Genomic DNA, 26171 nt, shown 5'->3' with positions numbered 1-26171 from the left:
GGCTGTGAGTAAGTGATAAACAAGTGACTAAACCAGTGAGTGCATTAAAGCAGTGAGACACCTTCTGTACTGGTGTCACAAGCCGGCCAATAATGGCCTGGCCACGCCACGTGTTGGCAAGGAACTTGGACTACTGACGTGGGGTTAGTTGGTAAAACCACTTTTTGGAAAGCTATTACCTCATGACTTAGTACATTCCACTAGTAAGCACATTTACCAGAACACCCCTCACAGGTACGTGAGGGGTCCTACAGTAGTGTTATTTGTAGTTGAGAAGTAACTGGTAACAACCTAAATATCTAATAACAGAGTAAGTTATGTGCACAAATGGATATAAGAATGAAAGTGAATAAAACAGCTGTGCACACCAATGTGGGTAAACAGCAGAAATGAAGGGAAACTGATCGTGATACTGCACACACTTAAACATGCACAGAGCAGTGCTGTGTCCTGTATGCAAGTGCCTTATGTATGCATGTAAAGTTACAAAGACCCACAGGAGAATGACAAACACCAAAGCCACAGCAGCGCTCACATCTGCGGCAGGAAGAGAATGACTGGGGGAGGGCGGTGCAGGGGCTGCAAGCGCTGACCACGTCTTATTTCTTAAGTCGAATATACATTAGTTATAGAACAGATTAAATGTTTAATGTGCCTAAAATCTTCCATTTAAAAACTATAGTAAAATAAGTATTTGAAAGCAAGTATTTATTAACTTTTTTCAAACAGTTCCTAACAGTTCAATATGTTAGGGAAAAAAAAAAGAGCCAGCACTATTGCAGAACAAATCAAAACAGACCTGAAATGGTCTACAGAAAACAGAAAACTTTCTTCTGGGCTGCTGTGGACGCTCTGCACTGTGTGCCTGAAAAACAAAATGTGTTATTTCACATCTTTGCTTAATGTTCAAATCTAGTTACTGAATCATGTTACATTTATGTGAATGGATAAACAAAGAGGAGCTGTTTACCCAAGTACTTTAATAACGCTGCTGCCAGGACACGACTATGCACCAGTGTGTGCGTGCCCCCACGGCCATGCCCTTAAAGTGAGCGACGGAAGTGCCCACAGTCTGCTCCTCTTCTCACCCCTAAGCGCCCGGGACTAGAACAGGCAGCACAGCCCGTGCAGTGCTCTTACAGCCGTGGACCCTCGGAGCTGCTGGGGCGCCACAGGTAAGAAGGGCCCCGAAGGAGAAACTAGGAGGGATTCTTGCTGAGCTCTGTTGTCGCTGCCTGGACACCTCTGGCCTTTCTGGGCAGCTGAGTGTGACTCTGCAGCCGCGAGCCCGATGCCGGCTGCAGGGAGAGCAGGAGGTCACGGCACTTACATCACTCATCTCGGTCTGCGAGCCCCATCTCCACTAGTGACATGTGGACCGGATACTGTTCGTCCTCATACAACATCACTGTCTGTTCTGGTGCCTGAGCCTGAAATTAAAAGGCGGTTGTCAAGGAAACACCGTAATGTCTTCGTGGCCTGTTCTGTCCTACAGCCGACAAGAGGGAAAGGTTTACGGTCTATACTCGGTACTCTGAAAAGGCGTTTGTGATGGTTTCCTGCTAAACCCCACTCTTTCCATCTTCTGCTTCATTTAAAATGCAGCTCCTCCCCAGAGTTCTTCTAGGTCAGCCTTAACACTGCCATCTCACCCCTGTTAAAATTCATTTACATTCTACACAGGAAGCGTCACAGCTTTATGCATAAACTGACCACATTTCGAGTGTTGCTCACAGAGGTGGACACACATGTAGTAACACTTCCTGCCCTGCTAGTGTTTTCACTGGCTTCTTGAGAGAACACTGCACAGGCAGGAGCATGGCATGTACACTGGTTTTCATAAAGCACTTTCTAGTAACAGCACTGCTTCGTTAAGGGCTCATTCTTAATGTACCAGAAATGTATTGGAAATCCCTAAACCCCGGGTCCCAAATCAGGGGAGCAGGGCTGAAACAGCAGTGGTGAGGACGGGCGGATTGAGAACTTGACTCCATCTGAGGGGACGTCAGCCGACTTCAGAAGGCAGACCTAGGCATTCTAGATTTTCCAACACGTAATTAGAAGTCAAAAGTACAGACTTCTGGGGGTGGGTGTGTGTAGAACTCTACAATTTTAAAATAGCCGTGCACTGAGTCAAACGGTGCAGGCCAGATGTGACTGAGCCTCTAAGTTAGAAAGAATATACTAAACATGACCTGGATTTTCTTATTTGAACCTTTTGATACAGTTTCTACTGCATTAAACAAGTCAAAATGAGTACAGTTATGAGTACAATGCAAACCTCTATGATTTTGACAGAATCCCCGTTCTGGTCTCTCCTGCTCATCTTTTAGGATGCAGCTCAAACATCACTTCCTGTACTACTGACTCAGGAAGCGCCCGAGTGCCTACAATGCAGTCCAACACCACATCCTGGCCTCTCCAGATGGAAATCATCATTCCTGTTTCCTGCACCACAGCCCCAAAGACACCTGTAGCTTCTGTACGGCACTCACTTCATTCTTCCTTATCTTAGTGGTTTACAAACTTCCCTCACGGACTTGCACATTCTTTGATTACAGGATACTCATTTGATCATTTATCCTGGTCACTGCCATCACTGATACCTTAAATCATTGCAGGGCTAATAAAAAGTTTGTTAAATATAAACCAAGACATCATTTGAACAAGACTTAAAAAATAAATCCTACAGTATTTACAACATTATAAGCTTTAAAGCATTTTTGCTTAGATAAAAAGCACTTTGGAAATTTAATAGGGATCCTTGAAGTAGCTCTGAGGGTGTTTTGGCTGATTGCGACAAGTATTTACCACGGAAGAAGCGTACAGCTGCTTTCCTTGAAGGCAGTCTATCATGGCCCACAGGGCTTCCATGCTCCACCTGGGACAGTATGGAATCCTCGTCTTTCCTTCATCTCTTAGGGGAGGTCTGAAGCCCGCCAAGAGGACCTTTATGGCTCGGGCTGGATACTGCAGCAGGTGAAGAGGAATCTGACGCAGTCTGTCACAAAAGAAATTCTTACATTAACAAATTTAAAGAATGTCACAATTAGGGGAAAAGTTTATGATGTTGGATTTGATACCGATTTCTTGGATATGACACCAAAAACAGGCAACAGAAGAAAAAACTTGATTACATCAAAATCAAAAACTGCAAAGGACACAAAAGAGTTAAAAGGTAACCTAGAAAGAGGGAAAATTTACACTAAAAAAAGACACTCTTCCAAAGAGTGTCTTTGCCTGGTTTTGGTATCAGGGTGATGGTGGCTTCATAGAATGAGTTTGGGAAGACACTCTTCCAAAGAAGAGATACACAAGCACTTGAAAGGAGGGTCAACACCACTGATCAGGGAAATGCAACTCAAAACCACAGCGTGGCACCACTTCACAGCCATCAGGATGGCCACTATTAAGAACCAAAATAACAGGTGTGGTGAGGATATGCAGAGACACTAACCCTAGACACGTGGTGGGAATGTCAACTGCTGTGGGAAACAGTTCGCTGGTTCCTCCAAACACTACAACTAGAGGGAGCATGTGATCCAGCACTTCTGAGTGCACTGAAAGCAGGGTCTTGAAGAGGTATTTGCACCTCTGTGTTCAAAGCATTATTCACAAGAGCCAAGTACCTACCGATGGGTGTGTGGGTAAGTAAAATACAGCATGTATGTATGACGGAGAATTATTCAGCTTTAAAAAGGAAGGAAATTCTAACACATGCTCTAACGTGGATGAACCTTGTCACGCTAAGTAAGCCAGGTACAAAAGGATGTGCTCGTATGAGGCACCTGTGGTGGCTGCTGGGCTGGATGGAGGGGGAAGGGAATTGTTTAATGAGGAAAGAGTTTCAGTTTTGCAAAATGAAGAGAGTTCTGGAGACTGGCTGCACTAACAATGTGAGTATAGTTAACACTAAACTATACATTTGAAAGTGGGTAAGATTGTAGATTTTATGATTCATGTATTTTACCACAATTTAAAAAAATATTATAGACAATAACAACAAAACCCAGAAAATAAGTGTTGGCAAGGAAGTGGAGGAAACAAACTCTGTTGCTGGTGGGAGTGTAAACAGCACAGCTGTTACGGAAAAGTTTTGCAGTTCCTCAAAAAACTGAACCCAGAACTACCATGTATGATCCAGCAATTCCACTTCCAGGTATACGCCCCAAACCGTGGAAAGCAGGGACTCACACATCAGTGGTCACAGCAGCACTATGCACAGCCCAAGTGGCCACCAACAGATGAGGAAACAGAAGTGCAGGACATGTACAGTGGCATATTAGTCACGAAAGTAATGAAATTCTATACATGTTACAACTGGATGAACTCAACATTATTCAAAGTAAAATAAGCCAGACAGAAAAGGAAAATACTGTGTAATTATACTCCTATGAAGAACCTAAAAGCAGCAGATTCACAGAGAGCAGAACAGAGGTTACCAGGAGCTGGGGGACAGAAAACGGAGCATTATTGTTTATGGGCACAGAGTTTCTATTTGGGATTATGAACAAGTCCTGAAAATGGACAGCAGCAATGGCTGCACAAAACTCTGAATATACTTAATGGCAACTGACTGCACTTAAATGGCCAACATGGTAAATTTTACAGTATGTATATATTACCACAATAAAAAAACAACTTCTAGATTTAAAAAATTCCCAGTATATATGCAACTTTAAAGTAGATCTTTTTCTTTTAAAAGAAGCAAAATCTTTTCAGTAATTATTTTTAAAAAAATACTAAGAATCCTAATTCAACTAGGTTTACTTTTTTTGTTGTTGTTTTTTAACCTGTTTATTGTCAGCTTTTCAGTTGATCCATAATCAACAAATTGTACCAGGACAGCTAGAGGATTAAACTCCTTAATGGAAACAATCTTTGCTCTGTACCATAAGCCATCATCATATTCTGCAAGGCAAGGCATTTCTGAAAAGACAAAAAGGAGAAAAATTACATTACCTTTTTAAAAATTTTTTTTTTTAAAAAATACAGTAAAGTACAAAGAAAATATAGTCACCATATAACCATTATTCAGAATTAAACACTCAACAGTCAGCCATGCTGGCTTGTGGTCTCTTTGCTGTTTATAGTTTATAAACCTTGTTTCTCCTAATTCCTAAGCAAGGAATTTTGGAGAAGGCATGTCTCCTGTTCTCTGGGTCCCTGGTTCCTCCACTGCCCACGGCTCAGGCCCTCCTGCCACGGCTCCCACTTTCCACCCCCCCCCATGTCTTCTCATTTGTCTTATGCAAAGGACAGTAAGATGGTTTCTCTTATTCCTACTTATAACTTTGACCTCCTCCAATCCATTCTCTACAAAACCACCAAGCTGAAACTTCAGCTCCATTGAGCTCTTATTTAAGTCTTCAGTGGGATCTTAACTGTCTGCAGTATTCAGTCCTTAGACTGCAATTTACAGGGTTCTTCACAGTCTACTCCCAACCCACCTGACCACATAACCTCAGGTGTTACCTCTACTTCAGCTCACAGCGGTTCCCTGTTCTGGAATGTTCCCTGTGCCCTTTGAAAGACAGGAGTTTATCTCAGAAAGATCAGCTCTACCATGACTTTTATCAAAGCCCTGACCACTGCTAATCACTGCTACGCTGTTAGCCTGTGGCAACGTGCACACACCTTTAATATGAGCTGACTTCATACTGTCCTGGGTGTGCACGCCCCTCCTCTGTGGCCCGCTAGTTCTCGTGTGTACTTGGTACAAGCAACTGCTCAGTAAAGTGTCTGCTAATAAATGCCAGGCTTGAGTAAAACTGTGGAAAACCAGTGCAGTATTACTTCCTCTGTGTTAACACACATTTAGATTTCAGAGGGCGCAGACCTCAGGTTCCTGTCCTGCCCGCTTTCACCCCTCACGCCACGTGTCACGTTCTCCTCCACACAATTTCCACAAAGAAAAATGTGGTTGTGGGCAAGCTGCATTTAAGTACACATAACTTTAATGTGCAAAGACTTTTAATTTCAAATCATTTTGAGTTATCAGCAGAACAGGAAAGAAGCCCCTCCGACAGAGCTGCCTGCAGGGGAGACAGCTCTCACCATCTTCAGCCTCAAGCGATGACTGAAGTTTCACCTCAAGGAGGACTTTTAAAAACTCACGAGGTTGTCATGTTATTTTAACCCATAAAACAACTCCTTCAATATAAATTTCTCATTCAAATGTACATATTTCATATGCATTTGTCTATAAACCAACTTTACATATCTATGCTTAAAAAAACTTGAATAAAATAACTGCAGAAAAATGCACAAATAATACATGTATAGGTCCATGAATTACCATGCTATGCAGAGACTATGTAAATTCCCTCAAGACAAGAATATAATAAGGAAGGAATTGTTTCTTCCAGACTATAAATGAGTTAACAAAAATAAAAAATCATAATGAGTTTATTTTTTCACTCATTCGACACATTTATAGGCACCGACTTGTACCAGGTGCCCTTCCACATGCTGGCAGCAGCCCTGCAGTGCTCTGCCCCCCACCCCCCATGCTTACAAAGTGGGGAGGTGGGATGGAGAAGAGCAGGCAGGCAGGGTGGGTGCAGGCGGGATGGGGAAGACCTGCAGTGTGTGCAGAGTTGGGCAGTGACTCTGCTATACCTTCCAGACAATTCCAGGCAGAGGGAACAGCAAATGCTGTTTCTCAGCCAAACATGGCTCCCAAGTGATTAAAATCTCATTTAGTGAAATCAGGCTAGTGTTTTACTTTGCTAAAATACCCTCTGATACATGTAAAATACCAAGAATAAATATATCTCTATTTGTCACGTGTTGATAAAAACACACAGACACCACTGTTGGTGTTTAGGAACCGTCAGCGCCAGCAACTAGGTGCGTCTTCCTCGCAGGAGAATCCCACTGTTTCCTAAAGATGGCAGGATGGATTAGACAGAAGAGAAGTGGGATCTGACCCATCCTGACAGGACAGGATACAACCCGAGTTCTCCTGCCCTGACTCCAGAAGGATCAGTTTAGGCGACTTGCAATGAAAGTAACTGCCATTTAGGTCCCAATACTAAGTAGTCACAGTTTGAGCTAGTGGCTCAGAAAAGCGTTCTTCACGCAGGCAGCTGTACAGTGCGGCCTGAGTCTGGGGAATGAAAGTGCCCAAGGAGAGAGGTCGTGCATGTAAAGTGAGCCTCAGGAAGGGCCGTCTCAGACGGCTCCCCTAGGAGCCCCCTGCACTCAGGAGTCCGCACCTGTCCGGAAGTCCGTCAGAGGAGGGAATGCCTCCACGTTCTTGTTGACCCTCCGCAGGGCTTCAGTCAGGCCCTCAGAATCAGACTCCCAGGCGACTCCACTGTCCTCTGTGTCGCTATGCTGGTTACACAGAGTGCAATTTTCTACAGAATCAAGGCAAATATACACCTAAGTGGGGGGAAGGGAAGGAAAAAACTTTAAAATTCTGTAATTTTTTTTTAATTCTGTAATTTTGTATTCATGATATGGACAAAACTATTGCAGGACAGCCTCCAGTGATGGCCCTGTGATCCCTTGGAGAGCTGTCTCCCACATCAAACCAGAGTTGCTCTTTGTGACTCAAACAACAGGACTGAAGTGACAGTCCGCGGCCACTGAGGCCAGATTACCAAAGACAGCCTCTGCCTTGGTGGTGTTCCGCCCAGAACTGGTCTAGGGAGCAAGCAGGCAGCCGGGTCTCCTTGGATCCCGCCCCAGCACCTCCCTGCCCAGCTCTGTGACTGCAGCCCTGAGGGACCCACTCAAGCAGCTCCTGGATTCCGGACTTTCCTGTGTGTTGCTTTAAGCTGCTAAATTGGGGCAATTTGTTCTGCAGTGATAAATAACTAACTGAAAATCATTATCAAAACCAACAACAGTTTACAGTACCATGCTCCCTCATAAAAGTTATGGGGCAAACTCTTTTCTATGAAAGAAGGGTTCACTGTGTAAAAATGGCTAAAACTTAATCTGCCACTTCTTTCTCTCTTGGTCGCCAAGAATGTGTAACTGAATTTTCCCCAGTGTACTTATTCATTAATCAGTATTTACTGAGTGCCTACTACGTTATCAGACAGCATTCTAGAGACACACCAGTGACCAAAACAGACAAGAATCCCTGCCTTCATGGACTTACACTCTAGTTGGGAGAAGCAGACAAACATAGTAAGAAAGTGGCACAGAGTGTCAGCCGGTGACAAACAGTACGGAAAACAGAGCAAAGAGCGCCTAAGTTCAATGTAGGAAAAGGACAGGGAAGGTTTCATAGGTGGAAACAGTTCCAACTTAAAAATACACATATTTGATTTAAGAAGCGACACAAAGTGGGAAAACCAAAAAGTGATTAAGAAACACTTGCCTTATTAAGTATAAACAAATGTCTGAAGAGGAAATTACAGGGTTGGCAAACTAAAGGTCACCAACCGTCAGTTATTTGAAATCAGAAAGAAATGTGAAAAAGCAATCCTAGACTTTAAGACCAAGACCAACAACTCAGGACTGAAATCACATACTTCACTGGGAGAGACAACGTGCTTGACTTGGACAGCGTAGAGCTCCTCCGGGGGAGGCAGACAGGAAGGCGAGTACGGTGGTAGAAGAGGGGTCTCTGTTTCAGACAAAAGCAACTCCTAAAACACCACAAATAAATTCAAGTTTCAGAATGACTATTACAGACATCCACTACATTACTGAAGTTCATTATAATGCCAATTTAGTTTCAATTAGCAGGAAGTCAGCTGAGACAGTGAATACCACAAAACGATTTGCTCATAGTAGGACCAAAATGTGATGAGTAATCAAAAGATCTTTAGAATTCTTTTGTCCCTGACACCAAAAAAAAAAAAAAGATTTTGTGCAAAAAACCCCACATGAATGTTTATTTAGGTATAATATTTACATGCACACACAAAATTCTAGAGAACAGTTAACAGTTAACAGGAACTGCCACTGGATTAGGTGTCTGAGATGCAGAATGGGGGTGACTTTTTTCCCTTTTCACATTTCTCTGGTATTTCTTTTATTTTCAGAATAAGTATGTGTTTTATAGTAAAAACTAAATTCATATGAGATGCCAAAAGAAGATTTAAATTAAAATAACCAAAAAAGTGTGTTCCCTCTTAAGCTCTATAAACGCATAAGGAATAATGAAAAGAGAATCATGGCAGTCAGCAGTTGTTAAAAGCAAATGTATTTATAAATACATGTGATTTTCTTTTAATAAGTTAAAGAATTCTTGAATATGGCAATTAGCATAGAAAGAAAAATAATCACATTCAAATTCATAGATTCACTTACTATTTAACATTTCCAAACTGGCGGCAAAACAAAATATATCTGAACCACTTGGTAGATTTCAGCAAAGAGTGACTTACCAACTGCTGAATTTTACTGATATGTTACAAAACATTCCAAAACAAGCATGTTATTTTTATAATTATAGGAAAGAAATTCTACATTTATAGTAAAACTTTACTTATTAAATCATTTTCTAAACCAAAAAGCACAAATGGCAAAAGAAAAAATTAGATTAAAAAAAAAGATAAACTGGACTTCATCAAAATTTAAAAGTTTGATGATCAAAGGACACCACCAAGAAAGTGAAAACACAACCACAGAACAGGAGAAAGTGTCTGCAAGAGCTCTGATAGAGGACTTGTATACAGAACATGTAACGCGCTCTCACAGCTGAGCAGAAGAAACACAACCCAGCTAAAAATGGAGAGAACATTTTCTTCATTTAAAAATTTTTCCTTTTCTATGTTTTCCAGTTTTATTAAGATATAGCTGACATACAACATTGTATCAGTCCAAAATATATAGCGTGGTGATTTGATAAACGTATTACGGTGAAATGATTACAGTAAGTTGAGCTGACATCCATCATCCATCACACCACCATGCAGTTAACGCTTTTTCTTCCTCTGATGAGAAAATTTAAGATCTACTCTCTTAGCAACTTTCCTATAAACCACATGCCAGTCACCATGTTGTGCGTCACATCCCAGGACTTACTTATAACTGAAGTCTGTACTCCTGCACCCCGACCCCACCTCTGGTAACCACAAATCTGCTCTCTGTAAGTTCAGTTTTTTTGGATTCCAGATATAAGTGAGATCATATGGTATCTGTCTTTCTCTGATTTATTTCACTTAGCATAATGCCTTCAGGGTCTATTACGCTGTCAAAAAAACGGCAGGATTGCCTTTTTTATGGCTGAACAACATTCTATGGTATAGGTACACCCTGTTTTACTGTGTGTCACAGTGTTACTTACAAATTAAGGGTTTTGGGCAACCCTGTGTTAAGCACAGCTACTGGTGCCATTTTCCCATCAACATCTGTTCACTTCATGTCTCTGCATTACATTTTGGTAATTTTCGCACTATTTCAAATTTTTTCATTGTTATTGTATCTGTTACGATGACCTGTGATCAGTGATCTTTGGTGTTACTATGACTCACTGAAGGCTCAGATGATGATCAGCATTTTTCAGTAATACACTACTCTCTTTTTAAGGTATGTACGTTGTTTTTTTTTAGACATAATGCTATTGTACACTTAACAGACTACAGCGTAGTGTAAATATAACTTTCACATGCACTGGGACACCGAAACTTCACGGTCACGTGCTTTACTGCACTCCTCACTTCACTGTGGTGGCCTGGAGTAAGAGCTGGGGTGCCTCCAAGGTACACCTGTACACGGGCACCACAGCTTCTTCATCCATCTATCCACTGGTGGACACCTCAGGTGCTTCCGTGTCTTAGCTACTGTAAACAACACTGCAATGAACACGGGGTGCAGATAACTTTCTGAATTAGTATTTTTGTTTTATTTGGATAAATATCTCGAATTGGAATTGCTAGATCATATGGTATTTCAATTTTTAATTTTTTGAGGAACCTCCATACTGTTTTCCATAGTGGCTGCACCAATTTCCATTCCTACCAACAATGCACAAAAGTTCCTTTTTTTCTGCACCCTCTCCAACACATTATTTCCTGCATTTTGATGACAGCTGTTCTAAGAAATGTGAGGTGATATCTCATTGTGGTTTTTTTTTTTTTTGATTTCTCTGATGATTAGTGGTGTTGAGTATCTTTTCGTGTACCTGTTGGCCATCTGCATGTCATTGGAAAAAATGTCTATTCAGTTTCTTTGTCCATTTTTAATCAGATTTTTCTTCTATTCAGTTGTATGAGTTCTTTATGTATTTTGGCTATTAACCCCTTATGAAATACACGATTTTCAAATATTTCCTTCCATTCAGTAGGCTGCCTTTTCATTTTGTTGATTTGGCTTTGCTGTGCAGAAGGTTTTTTAGTCTGATACAGTCCCACTTGTTTATTTTCATTTTTGTTGCCTTTGTTTTAGGTGTCAAATCCTGAGCAGAGGATTTGAAGAGATTTCTCCAAAGAAAATATACAAATGGCCACAGAGCACATGCAGATGCTCACCACTACCAGTCACCAGGGAAACGCACATCAAACCACGATGAGATGCATTTCACACCTGCCCTAATATGGTTAGGGAGAAAGTCAGATAACAAAAGTTGGTGAGGATATGGGAAAAAATGGAACCCTGGTACAATCCTAGTACAAACGCACAATGATGCAGCTCTTTTGGAAAACAGTTTCATAGTTCCTTAAAATGGTAAACAGAGTCACCAAGGATTTAGTAATTCTAGTCCTAGGTCCATACTCAAGAGAAGTGAAGACAGACATCCAGTTAAAAACTGTACAAGAATGGTCACAGTAGTTTCATTTACAACTGCAAAAAGGTATAAACAACCCAAGAGTCCATCAACAGACGAATGGACAAACAAAATGTGGTGTATCCATATAATGGAGTATTATTCAGTAATAAAAAGGGCACATACTACAACATGAATCAACCCTGAAAACATTACGTTGAATGAAGGAAGCCAGTGCAAAGGGCTATGGACTGTCTGGTTCCCTTTACAGGCTACGTCCAGAGCAGGCAAACCCACAGACAGAGGACTAGTGGTTTCCAGGAAACTAGGGAAGCGGGTGGGAAGTGACTGCAGCAGTGGTGTGGGGTTTCTTTCTGAGACAATAAACTGTTGTGGAATTAGATAGCTGTGATGACTGCACAACTCTGTGACTGTATTAAAAACCACTAAATCATACACTTTAATTTATTATCTCAATAACGCTGTTATAAAAGAAAAGTGTTTACTTCCTAGTCTTGTACTGGATTCTTTGTATTGAGGAAGTGTCCAAATTTTCAAAATATTTGGATTGAAACTTACCTCAAACGTTATTTCCCATCTCTCTTCCTCATACTTTTTATTGTAATCTGTTGGTTTCTGAAATAACATAGTATTATTAACGAACAAAATCATCTTCAACTATATACTATTGTTTTAAGGCACTTTAATATTTCATCCCACAAAAACTGTGGGCATGTCCTTGCTGGTAGTCATTTCAGGTTAACTACGGGAAAATTTAGTGTTCTGAGTAATCTTAACAGTGCAACAAGAGGAATCCTCAAAATCATGCTGAATGCATGTCCATTCTACACAGTCTACAGTAAGAGGGTGGAGGCCCTTCCTTTCCTTTTAAATGTTCACACTGGAGAGTACAACAGAAGGCAGACGAAGCAGTTTTTGTGAAACCTGTTGACAAACACAGGAGCATGCACGCAGACACGCACACCCCTCTGCTCCAAGGAAACGGCTGGCAGTGAGGATCACATGGACAGACTAACATCATGGTTTTCCACTTGAGAGAAGAAAGTTTTCTATGCTGAACTGAACACTCACTGGTTGTGTGTTATCATTATTCAAAAACCAACAAGTGGACTGTCAGTCTAGAAATAAAACTATCTTGCTATGTAAAATGCTGATGTTAATATTTACGATGAATATTCCACTTCTATAAAGTATTTGTGGCAGCTTACAATGTGAAACCATATCTATAACAAGCTGATTATGTTTTTAAAAATATTAAAAACAGAAGCACCAGGCAACTGCAATGGGCTACTTATGAAGCTAAGCTTAAAATCTGGCTCTGAGTTTCACGTAAGAAGGCCAAATGGGAGAAACGTTCTACTGCCAAATAAAAGGAAAAAACACTTTATCTTGGGAGACAGCCCTTTTCTGGCAGTGAATTGCAGTACAATTTTATAATTTACATCTATATTCAAACAACACTGGAGAACTATGAACTTCTCAGTAGGTTTGAAGGTACAGAAACATTAAGTGAACCTGAGTGCAACCGAAGTCTTTTTTTTAGGACATTTATAAAGCATGACATAGTGTAATCATTTCTCAATAAAGAACTGACAGATTCTTGAGACACTCTTAACGTGTAAGACGTGTAGAACTATTTGGAAGACTTGAGGCGTAAGACAAAAATATGACATTTTAACCACAATTTCTTTCTCTATAGTTTGGATTTTCATAGAAAAATAGTTCACTTACTTCCTTCAGTATTTCCTCAGAATGTTCAAAAGTACAATATTTATGATGTGCCATAAAATAAGAAAGTGACATTCCATCAAAATAGAGCTGAATAGATAATTTCTCCCATGGACTTTCAGGTAATTCCTATTTAAGTTCAATACAGAAGATTATTACTATAAAATAATTTGAAAATAGTTTGAAGATTAAAGTTTCATAGTCAGCAAAACTGAAATGAGGTTTCTGACAATCACAGAATTACTAGTTTGACTAGTGACTCATTTTGCAAAAATTTCTCCATGGTATCTTGGCAGGTTATAAGGCAACAATTCTACTACTATGGTTTATATAGAATATATTTACATGTCTGTAAGGTAGAGAGTCTTCTAGCTATTTACCAGAAAGCAATTTACTGCAAATCATCTTTAGATGATACTGATAATTCATCCTAAGTACAAGGGGAAAGAAAAGCTATGCTCAGGGGAAAACAAATGAAGTTTACTTAAAAATCCAAAATGGCAGGAATTGGAAAAAATTAACAGTTAGGAGTCATACAGTGGCTTTAAAACCTGTGGGCCCATCTACAAACACTGGGCACTGGACACGCACCGGACCGATGGGCCATCGTTCCTCTGTTTCTGCTTGGCACCACCCTGGTCCTAACTCGTGTCTCTCCTGAGTGTCTGTAACTTCCAGCAGCCCCCGTTCTGTGTTCTCTGTGTGATTCTCATCAGTGCAGAGGGTAAGGTTGGGTCACGTCACTCCTTTGCCCAGCTTCACAGTTCCCACCTCCAAGTCCTGTGGGTCTTGTCCTCCAGCCACAGTGGCTTGGGTCCCTCCAGAACCCTCCAGGCTTCTGTCCTGGAGCTCCAGGAACTGTTCTGATATCTGCATGGGGTGTCCCCTCACCATTTAAAAGTCTTAACCAAATTCTATCTTTTTAAGGATGTCTTCCCCAACTAGTGTATTCAATGCTACTTCCTCCCTGGCCCCCCTCTCCCTACCAGCCTTTCCCGCTTCATTTTTCTTCCTAGCACTTATCACTATTTCACACACCCTGTATTTTATTTTAAAAAGTTGCTTCTCCCCACTAAAATGGAAGCTCAGTGAAGGCAGGAGTTTGACCACATGGCTCACTGCCGTTTCTGCAGGCCTAGACCAGAGCCCAGCATGCATGCGTCACCAGTGTGGAAGGTCCGGGGCGGGGAGGCGGGGCAGCCTGCTGTGCGGCAGGGCTGCAGGGCAGGCAGGCAGGCATGGTTTCTGGGAAGTCGGGGGCCCCTGCTACACTGAGAAGTGTCTGCCCACGTTAAGCTAAGCAGCAAAGAAAGCTGCCTCGATAAACTAAAAAGCTCCAATCTCTGCTGTACTCCGTGACCGCCACGGAGGTGTGACTGACTGGGGAGGCCCCTCTACCTCATTTAAGTGCATCTGTGGCTCCTTCTAGTCCTTGTCACGTCACAGCTTCACACAGAAATACTTGTTCACAGTTTTTACATCTTTCTACTTGAATCTTCAAACGCAGCTCCAGGTTAATCTTCTCATTACCTGGCTGCTCAGAAACCTCCAATGGGGCCTCCTGACTGACCTCCTGACTGACCGTACTTCTCACACACCTGTTCACACTGCTCCTCACAGACACACACTTCTTACAGGTGTGCCAGGCCTGCTTCTGTGCACACCTCCCCTCCAGGTCAGGAGACTGGCTTGACTTCACCACCCCACACTCCTGTCACACTTAATCCTTTCCCAGTCGCCTGGCTCCGCACAAGCCCTTCGTGGTGTCCAGTCTTTAGATTTCTGTCTGTGTCTCACTGTTTCCCTAACTAGATGGGGTCTCTGAGGACAGGATTACCTGCACCTCACACAGCGCTACACATAGCACCCTCCTGAAAGCGACCAAGTGTGCTGTAAACGTCTCTAATTCCTTAGTACTTCTCCCTGGGTCAAAGTAAGTCATTACTAAGGAATTGTCCAAATTACCGGATTTCTTGCTTATGAAAGTTCTTGGGAACTTGCTCAAAATTAGGTTTATTTAAAATGAGCCTAGGAACCAAACTGGAAACTTTCACGCTAATCAGTAATTTAGGATCACACAGGGACATAGTTCATCATAAAAAATATGCCTCACATTATGTTACCTGAACACTTCATGGCAAATAATCTACATCAACGACATATGCTTTAAATACAAATTACCATAATGTGAATTTCCACCTCTCTCTTTGAAAGCAGTTCCTGAAGAAGTTCTATCGCATCTGGTTGCCAGACATTCCCGACCTGTTTGGGATTAATAGACTCAGATTCCTTAACACTTTCACAAAATAAGACACAGCAGGAAGTAAATGAAAATACACAAAAGCAGCCATAAACAGGTAACACTACAGAGTAGTACAAAACATACAGGCAATTTTCAGAGATATCATGGGTATATGATAAAAATGATCTTAAGAAACTAATAATTCGCCTCAGCTTCCCATGTCAGTCTCTTATTTTATGCATTAAAAATATAAACCCACAGTAAAAGCAAAACATCATAAAACTTTAAAAGAGCCAACATGCCAACGCAGTGCCTGCATAATGACCATGCCTGCACGTACCACGGAGCAGCGACTGTCACGTTTTACGTGCACAGAGGCTCACCTGGCAGGGAGTGCTTCCTGCCAGACGATGCACATCTGGGGCACATCCAGGATGCAGCCTCCCTAGCGGCCCTGAGCCAAGACCACCCAGCCAGGCTGCTCCCAGTCCGTGAGCCACAGGGACTGTATAAAACCTCTAAAAAGCTTATTGTCGATTGAGACCACTAAGTTTTAAGCTTAACTTGTTATGTAGTGTGAGATAATTAATATACCATTCCTTAACCTGATCCAGATAAAGGATAAATATCTTGAAATTTTACTTGATAAAGCCATAACTAGAAATTAACAATCATACACCTTCCCATCTATCAATTTATTGTATCAATTTATCCAGGTGTTTTTATATCCTTCAGTATAAATCTGTAGTTTTCTTCATAAAGGCCCTTTAGCTGTCTTAGTGAGCTTATTTCTAAATATTTTACTACTTTTGTTGCACTAAAAGGAATTTCATTTTACACTCTAATTTCTAAAAAATTATTCTTAATAAAATACAATAAATTAAAATAAAATAAAAGTATTTAAAATTAACCATCCCACCAATCACTGTTCACTCACAGGTATGGTATTACAGAGCTGACACGGAATACAAAACTGGGGTCTATCAGGACACAGCAAAACAGGGTAAAGATGACACTGCGGAATCTTCTCCGTAAATCCGTGATCTAAATACTGCACCTGAAACAGGACAAGTAAAATTTATTACTTTTTTGTATACTTTTTTTTTTTAATTGAAGTATAGTCAGTTTACAATATTGTGTCAATTTCTGGTGTACGACATAAGGCTTCAGTTATATATGAACATACATATATGTTCGTTTCATATTCTTTTCACCATAAGTTACTACAAGATATTGAATATAGTTCCCTGTGCTGTACAGTACGAACTTGTTTATCTAGACAAATAAAAATTTACAATTAAAATTTACTACTAAAAACTAGGGGACTGATGGGACCCTCTGGTATTAAACAACAACAAAAAAAGACATCCTGGAAAGAAATACAAATCTGGATTTAAAACATATTCAGAAAAAAAACAACATTACATTTCCTCATCCCATAGTGTATCAAATCTCACTGTCAAAAGGATTTCTTACATATAAACCAAAGCCTTTTCTTTCCTTGAGAATAATTAATTTTCTGGAGAATGTTTAAAAATTTTGTTTTGTTTTTCAATGTATTTTAGAAGTCCCGTTTTTTCTATTTAATAAAACAACATTTCTCAGTATTCCTCAGTTTCAGCTTGGGAAACTCTGAATGTAATGTTTCCTTCTTGGAGAATCACATTGCATAAAAAAGGTTCTGAGAAATCCTATGAGAAAAAAATTTGCTTTTAAGTCATCCAGTGTTTCTCAAACTTTTTTGTAAAATAACTTTTTAAAGACTTTATTTTTTTTTAGTTTTGGGTTCATAGCAAAATTTAGAGAAAGGTACAGAAGTCTGCCTCATACTCCCTAAGCTCCCATGCCTGCCTCCCCCATCACAACATCCTGCACCAGACTGGTAATCTGTTATCATCATAAAACTACACTGACACACCATAATCAAGGTCCACAGAGATGACAGAAGGGTTCACTTTGTGGCGTGCACTCTATGGGTTTGACAAATGTACAAAGACTTGTATCTACCTTTATACCACCATACAGAGTAGGTTCATTGCCCTGAAAATCCTCTGTATTCCGTCTGTTCAGTCCCCTTCCCCTCAACCCCTGGCAGCCACTAAGCTTTTTACTATCTTCATATTCTGCATTTTCCAGAAGGTCATGTAGATGGAGTCATACAATATGTAGCCTTTTCAGACTGGCTGCTTTCACTTAGTAACACACATTTAAGGTTTGTCCGTGGCTTTTTGTGGCTTCATTTTCCTTTTAGCGCTGGATAATGTTCCACTGTCAGGATGGACCACGGTTCATGTATCCATTCACATACTGAAGGACATCTTGGGTGCCTCCAAGTTCGGCAGTTACGACTAAAACTATAAACATCTGTGTGCAGGTTTTTGTGTGGACATAAGTTTTCAACTCCTTTCGGTAAATGCTGTGAAAGTTAAATAAACAAAGACTTCAATTAAATAGAGCTGAGACCAGAAAGGGGAGCTCTAAGCCCTGGATGACAGCCTGGATGACAACAGGGACAGACTCCCCCCTTTTTCTGGCCGGGATGCACCAGTGAAAAGCCATGGCTCTTTGTTTACCAGAGTCTTCCCAACCTCCTCCTCTTCTCCATAAAAATGTCCCTTCCCTTGCTGTGCAGGAACGTGGATGTGGCTTGTCATGGTTGTGAATCCTGAATTGCAATTCCCTGCTGACCCCAAATAGACCCAACTTTGCTGGAGAAATATCTGGCAGTCTGTTTATTTCAGGTCAACAATACCAAGAAGGGCAACTGCGGGATCACACAGTAAGAGTAAGTTCAGTCTTTGAGAAACTGCCAGACTGTCTTCCACAGTGGCTGCACCATTTTGCGTTCCCACCAACAGTGAATGAGGGTTCCTGTTGCTCCAGATCCTCATCAGCACTTGGTGTTGTCAGTGTTTCAGATTTTGGTGACACAGGTAGATGTGTAGTAGTATCGAGTACTAACTTGCATTTCCCCATCAACGTATGGCGTGGAGCGTCTTTTCATGTATTTACTTGCTGTCTGTATGTCTCCTTTGGTGAGGTGTCTGTTAGGGTTTTGGCCCATTTTAAAAATTAGGCTGATTTCTTATTATTGAATTTTAAGAGTTCTTTGTATATTTTGGGTAACGGCCCTTCATCAGATGCATATTCTGCACATATTTTCTCCCAGTGTATAGCTTGTCTTATTATCTTGACATTGTCTTCTTGTAGAGCAGAAGTTTCTAATTTTAACGAATTTCAGCTTATCCATTCTTTCTTTCATGGGTCATGTCTTCAGTGCTGTCTACACAGTCACTGCCATACACAAGGTCACCTGTATTTCTATGCTGTCTTTCTAGGAGTTTTATGCTTCACAAAGTGGTCTGTGGTCCACTTTGAGGTAGTTTCTATGGAGGATGTAAAGTCTGTGTCTAGATTAATTTTTTTGCACGTGGATGTTCCATTGTGACTATCTTTGCTCAGCTGCACTGCCTTCGCTCTCTTGTCAAAGGTCACTGACTGTATTTATGTGGCTCTATTTCTGGGTTCTCTATTCTGTTCCATTGACTGATTTGTATTTTGTTTTGCCAGTAACAGTCTTCATTATTTTAACTTTATGCTAAGTCTTGAAGCCTAACATGTCAGTGCTCCATCTTTGTTCTTCCCTTTCAGTATTGTTTTGGCTACTCTGTGTCTTTTGCCTCACTATATAAACTCAAAAATCAAGTTTACTGATACTCACAAAGGACCTTGCTGGGAATATGACTAGGATTGCACCGAATCCATAAAAACAGTTGGAAAGAATTGACATCTTGACATTATTGAGTCTTTCTACAAAACAGAATTTCTCTCCATTAATTTTGTTTTTTGAGTTCTGTAGTTTTCCTCGTATAGATCTTGTATATATTTTGTTAGATTTATACCTAAATATTTTGTTTTGGGGGGTGCTAATGTAAATGGTATTGTGTTTTGTATTTCAAATCCCACTTGTTCACTGAAGGGACTGGGAAAGGAACTGAGTATTGTACATTAATCTTACATCCTACAATCTTTTTATAATTACTTATTAGTTCCAGGCGTTTTCTTGTCAATTCTCTTGCATACACACACACACACACACATACACACACGGACATGTCACCTGCCAGCTGGATCTGTCTTAATTATGACAGGGAAATGTTGACGTCTCCACCTGTTTCTCCTTGCAGCTCTATTAGTTTTTGCCTCACGTAGTTTTACTCTGTTCTTAGGGGCACATACATTAAGAATTTTATGTCTTCTTAGAGAATTGACCCATCTGTCATCATGTAATGCCCTCCTTTTTCCCTGATAACTTCCCTTGCTTTGAAGTCTGTTCTGTCTGAAATTATTATAGCTACTTTTTCTTTCTTTTGATTAGAGTGAGCATGGAATATTTTTCTCAGTCCATTTAATCTTTACCTTCTATACAATGTAGACAACGGATAGTTGGGTGCTGTTTTTTGATCTACTCTAACAATATCTATCTTAATGGGTGCACTTAGGCCACTGATCTTCAAAGTGATTACTGATATAGCTGGATCAATATCTAACATCTTTGGTACTATTTTTAATTTGTTGCTCTTGTTCTCTGTCTTATTTTTGTTTTCTACTGTTTTTTTCCTCTGGTGTTTTTTTCAGGGCAAGGGAATTTTATCATTCCATTTTCTCTTTCTTAGCATATCAATATAGTTTCAAAATATTTTTTTTAGTGGTTGCCCTACAGTTTGCAATGATCATTTACAACTAATCTGAGTCCACTTTCAAATAACACTGTACCACTTTACAGACACTTGACAGTATGAGTACCTTACAATAACAAAATAACCCTAATTCCTCCCTGCCATCTTCTGCACTGTGGTCATTCATTTCACATATATGAACATACATAAGCATATATATGATATATATATATAAAAGCACGTGTAATTACATTGCTGCTATTACTACTCTGAACAAACGATTATCTGTTAGAGCTTATCAAACTATTATCGTAGATCAATTAAAAAAAGAAAAACGAAAGATTTATCTTCACTTATTCCTCTTCAAATTCTTTTCTTTACGTAGATCTAAGTTTCTAACCTATTACTTTCCTTCTCCCTAAAACTTTTCTTTTAACATTTCTTGCAAGGTAGGTCTACTGGCAACAAACTCTCTCAATTTTTGTTTCTCTGGAAAGTTGTCAGTTTCCCTTCAGTTTTGAAGGACAATTTTGCAGAGTACAGATTTCTAGGCTGATGGGTTTTTCCCCCTCAAGATTTTAAATGTTTCGATCCACTCTCTTCTTGCTTGTGTAGGTTCTAAGGAGAAGCTGGATGTAATTCTTCTCCTTGCTTTTCTACAGGTAAGGTGTTTTCCCCCTCTGGCTTCTTTCAGGATTTTTCTGTAACTGGGATATTCTGTCGTTTGAAATGACAGAATAATTTGTTCTGCATCTATTCTGCTTGGTGTTCTCTGAGCTCCCGAATGTATGGTTGGTGTCTGACATTAACTTGGGGAAATTCTCAGTCATAATTTTTCAGATGTTTCTTCTCTCTTCACTTGCTGGTATTTCCATCACCCCCATGTTACACCCTTGTTGTTGTCCCACAGTCCTGGGGTACTGGCTCTGTTTCTTTCAGTTTTCGCTCTCTTTACTTTTCAGCCTTAGAGGCTTCTACTGGTGCACCCTCTAGCACAGAGACCCTTCCCTCAGCTGTGGCCACTCCACTAATAAGCACACAAAGGTTCCTTCTTAGTATTTCTACCTCTCTGCTTACACTGTCCCTCTGTTCTTGCATGTCACCTACTTTATCCATCAGAGTTCTCAGCATAGTAACCAGAGCTGTTTTAAGTTCCTGTTCTGCTAATTCCAACACTTCTGCCATGTCTGGTTCTGACGCTCGCCCTGTCACTTCAAATTGTGTTTTCTGCCTTTTAAGTACCCTTAATAGTTGAATTTAGATATGACATACAACATATTAGTTTCAGGTGTACAACATAATGATTTAACATTTGCATATACTGCAAAATGATCACAACAGTAAGTCACCATGCATAGTAACAAAACATTTTTTTCTTGGGATAGAAACTTTTAAGATCTACTCTCTTAGCAACTCTCAAATGTACACTATTATTAATTATAGTCACCATGCTGTACATTACATCTCCATGATGTATTTTATACCTGGAAGTCTGTACTTTTAGTGCCTTTCACCCATAGTGCCCACCCTGCCTCTGACAACTATCAATCTGTTCTCTGTATCCATGAACTCAATTTTTGTTATTTTTTTAGATTTCACGTAAAAGAGAGATAATTAAGTATCTGTCTTTTTCTGTCTGCATTATGTCACTCAGCACAGCGTCTTCAAGGTCTAGCCATGTCATCTCAAATCACAAGATTTCCTTCTTTTTCATGACTGAAAAATATTCCATTCTATTTATATACCACAATTTCTTTATCCATTCATCTATCAGTGGACACTTAGGTTCATATCCTGGCTATTGTATAATGCTGAAATAAACACAAAAGAGCACATATCTTTTCAATTGTGTTTTCTGTTTTCTTCAAATAAATACCTAGAAGTGGAATAGCTGGGTCACACAGTAGTTCTATTTTTAATTTTTTGAGGATCTTCCATTATTGTTTTTCATAGAGGCTGTACCAGAGTCTCAAAAGCAGCATATGAAGTTTCTTTATTCTCCACATTCTCACCTACACTTCACTGGTTTTCTTTTTGATAACAGCTGTATCTAACAGGTACAAGGTAATATCTTATTGCAGTTTGATTTGTAACTCTCTGATAACTAGTGATGTAGAACATCTTTTAAGGTACCTGTTGGCCATTTGTATGTCTTCTTTGGAAAAATGTGTATTCAGAGCCTCTACCTAGTTTTTGATCAGACTGTTCGAATTTTATTTGCTATTGAGTTGTATGAGTTCTTTTTTTATTGAAGTATAGCTGCTGTACAAGATTATATACTACAGGTGTACAATATAGTGACTCGCAATTTTTAAAGCTTATACTCCATTTAGAGTTACTATAAAAAATACTGGCTATATTCCGCATGTTGTACAACATATCCTTGTAGCTTATTTTCACCTAATAGTTTGTACTTCTTAGTCTCCTACCCCTAAACTGCCCCTCCCCACTGGTAAAACACTAATTTGTTCTCTGTATCTGTGGGTCTACTACTTTTCCTGTTATATTCCCTGGTTTTCTGTATTTTTTAGATTCCACATATAAGTGGTATCATACAGTACTTATCTTCCTCTGTCTGACTTATTTCACTTAGCATAATACCCTCCAAGTCCATCCATGTTGCTGCAAATGTCAGTTTCATTTTTTTATGGCCGAGTAGTATTCCAGTGTATTTATAGACCACAGCTTCTTTATCCATTCACCTGTTGATAAACACTTAGGCTACTTCCATATCTTGATAATTGTACATAATGCTGCTATAAACATCGCAGTGCATATATCTTTCCAAATTAGTGTTTTTTGTCTTTTTCAGATAAACACCCAGGAGTGGAGCTCCTGGGTCTTAACGATAGTTTTGTTTTTAGTTTTTTGAGAAACCTCCATACTGTTTTCCACAGTGGTTGCATCAATTTACATTCCCATCAACAGTGTAGGAGGGTCCCCTTTTTGCCCCCTCTTCACCAGCATCTGTTATTTGTGTTCTTTTTGATGACAGTTGATTCTGACAGATGTGAGGTGATACCTCATTGTGGTCTTGACTTGCATTTCCCTGATGATCAGCAATGTTGAGCGTCTTTGCACATGCCTGTTGGACATCTGCATTTCCTCTTTGGAAAAATGTCTATTCATTTCTTTTGCCCATTTCTTAATCATTTTTTAAAAAACGGTGAGTTGTAGGAACTGTTCATATATGTTGGATATTAATCCCTTGTTGGTCATATCATTTGCAAATATTTTCTCTCATTCAGTAGGCTGTCCTTTTGTTGATGGCTTCCTTTGCTGTGCAAAAGCTTTTCAGTTCAGTTAGGTCCCATTTGTTTATTTTTGCTTTTATTTCTTTCTCTTTAGGAGACAAATCCAAAAAAAAAAAAAATAGTGCTGTGATTTATGTCAGAGAGTGTCCTGCCTGTTTTCCTTGAGGGGTTTTACAGTGTCTAGTCTTAGATTTCGTTCTATAATCCATTTTGAGTTTATTTTTGTATGTGGTGTTAGAGAATGTTCTAATTTCATTCTTTTACACATAGCTGTCCAGTTTTCTGAGCACCATCTATTGAAGAGACTCTCTTTCCGCCACTGTGTAGTTTTACCTCCTTTGTCGTAGATTGACCGTAAGTGCATTTCTGGGCTTGAGTTGTGTGAGTTCTTAATGTAAATCAGATATATGACTCACACAATATTTTCTCCCATTCAGTAGGTTGCTTTTTCATTTGTTGATTTCCTTTGCTGTGCAGTTTTTTAGTTTGATGTTTGTCCACCTAGTTAATTTTTGTTTTTGTTGCCTTTGCTTTTATTTCTCATTCAACTTTGTTGCGTCTCAAAATTGTTTTTTGCTTTTTTTTTTTTTGCCTTTGCTTTTGATGTCAGATCCAAAAAAATTATCACCAAGACCCATGTATGTTAAGGAACTTATCACCTATGCGCTCTTCTGGGAGTTTTATGGCTTCAGGTCTCATGTTCAAATCTTTAACCTATTTTGAGTTAATTTTTGTGTATGTTGTAAGTTAATGGTCTAGTTTCATTCTTTTGCATGTGGCTGTCCAGCTTTCCTAGCACCATTTATTGAAGAAACTGACCTATCCCCAGTGTATATTCTCAGCTTCTTTGTCATAAAACTGACCGTATGTGCACAGGCTTATTTCTAGGCTGTCTATATTCTACTCTACTGATCTATCATCTGTTTTTCATGTCAATATCATACTGCTCTTTAATTGAAGAATAGTCAGTTTACAATGTTGTGTTAACTTCTGGTATACAGCGTAGTGCTTCAGTTACACATACACATATTTCTTCTCATATTCTTTCTCACTATAGGCTAGTACAAGACACTGACTACAGTTCCCTGTGCTGTATAGTAGGACCTTGTTGTTTATATTTTATGTATACTTGTTAGTATCTGCAAATCCTGAACTCCTTCATACTCCTTTGACTGTAATTTTTTCTTGATAGCTGGACCTGTACTGTGTGAAAGAAACTGCTATAAATGGGCCTTTAGTAATGTGCTAGTAGGTGTGGGGAAGGCCGAGTCTTCTACAGTCTGATGAGCAGGTCTCAGGTTCTCAGTGAGCCTGTGCCTCTGGACTGTGAACTTCACAAGTGTTCCCCTGGTTTTTGTTCTTCTCCTAAAGTGGGAGAGGATGGATACAGCAGGCTGGAGTTGGGTCTTTCTCCCATGTGGAAAACTAAAGCTAATTAAAACTGGGTAATTTCCTTCCCTCCAGGTTGATCAGGCTTTGATAATACCCTAGCCACATAGGCCCTGCTTAACTACTTTCTCCTGAGTGCAGGCCTTATTAAGAACAGGATGCTCTGGCATATTTCAAAATGGTTCTGTCTCTCCTTCCTGATACCTATGTGAGAACCAGGTCGAGCTCCTAGAGATAAGTCTCACAGAACTTTGTAGAACCCTCCTACGTTTGGTTCCCTGGAGCTGTCACCTCTCGGAGTTGTCCACACTAGGTTCCGGCACTTCCTCAGTGGAAGTTCTGGTCATTACTCTGCTCCCATGAGCTGTGACTCCCACATCACCTGACTCTCTAATTGCTGGGGCAGTGGTTTGCCCTTTGTCCTCCCTCTTCTATGGATCCAAGAGGAGCTGCTGATTTTTCAGTTTGTTCAGCTTTTTATTTGTGGTTAGGATGGTATGGCAACTTCAAAGCTCCTTAAATGTGGAAGCAGAAACTAGAAGTCCTCAATAATCCATTTTTGAGATGTTTTATTTAATTCTAATAATTCAATTTCTAAACTGTATTAAGAATAAAGAATGTTAATAAGTTATTTCTGTCACCCCAACTTAATAAAACTAACATGTCACTGTTTAATTGGGCTAGCCTGGCAATCAGAATTTTAAAAAATAAAATAAAATTGAATAAAAAAATCTGAGTACAGTAGTTATGGTGAATACAGTTTTATGTAACGTTTATTTCTTAATGTAGATCATAGGATAAACTTTGAAAGACAGGAAGTTAAGAAATGAAAAACTTACTGTGTATACTTGAAATGTATAGGAAAAAATAAAAAATGATTAGAATTTCAAAATACTTTAAAATAAATTTAAAAACCAGAGATATTAAAAAGTGTGAGAAAAATAAAGCTCACCACACTATCTTATTTACTTGGATTCCTTATATGTAAAGTTCATGAATGGTAACAATGAAAACTGAACTTCAATTTACCTTTATGTTAAAAAAGAAAAAGGATTATCTGAAGAAGTCAAATGTATGTGAAAACTGACTCATTTGCATATAAACACATGAATCTGAAAGTACCCATATACTTAAATACTCACCCAAAATTTGAAACCATTTTACTTCTATTGAAAACATACAAG

At 39.6% G+C, this 26171-nt stretch overlaps 1 protein-coding gene across 3 annotated transcripts in view; it reads right to left on the bottom strand.

Annotated features, from left to right (window-relative positions):
* Positions 1-691: 691 nt before the first annotated feature.
* RNF17 (ring finger protein 17) overlaps positions 692-26171 on the bottom strand; it is an 88945-nt gene continuing 63465 nt past the window's right edge. For all 3 annotated transcript variants that reach the window (XM_072975913.1, XM_072975914.1, XM_072975915.1), the window contains 10 exons: positions 16603-16722; positions 15605-15685; positions 13427-13552; positions 12254-12310; positions 8493-8609; positions 7221-7389; positions 4794-4929; positions 2812-3001; positions 1331-1430; positions 692-865 (listed from right to left, as the gene is read on the bottom strand). In XM_072975913.1, the coding sequence (XP_072832014.1) occupies positions 1332-1430; positions 2812-3001; positions 4794-4929; positions 7221-7389; positions 8493-8609; positions 12254-12310; positions 13427-13552; positions 15605-15685; positions 16603-16722 (1095 nt within the window). In that variant the 3' untranslated portion in view covers positions 692-865; position 1331. The remainder of the gene's footprint in view (positions 866-1330; positions 1431-2811; positions 3002-4793; positions 4930-7220; positions 7390-8492; positions 8610-12253; positions 12311-13426; positions 13553-15604; positions 15686-16602; positions 16723-26171) is intronic.

This window comes from Vicugna pacos, chromosome 14, assembly GCF_048564905.1.
Source record: "Vicugna pacos chromosome 14, VicPac4, whole genome shotgun sequence".
Taxonomy (NCBI): domain Eukaryota; kingdom Metazoa; phylum Chordata; class Mammalia; order Artiodactyla; family Camelidae; genus Vicugna; species Vicugna pacos.
The sequence above is the reverse complement of the archived record's forward strand: the minus strand, read 5'-3'. Positions and strand labels throughout refer to the sequence as shown.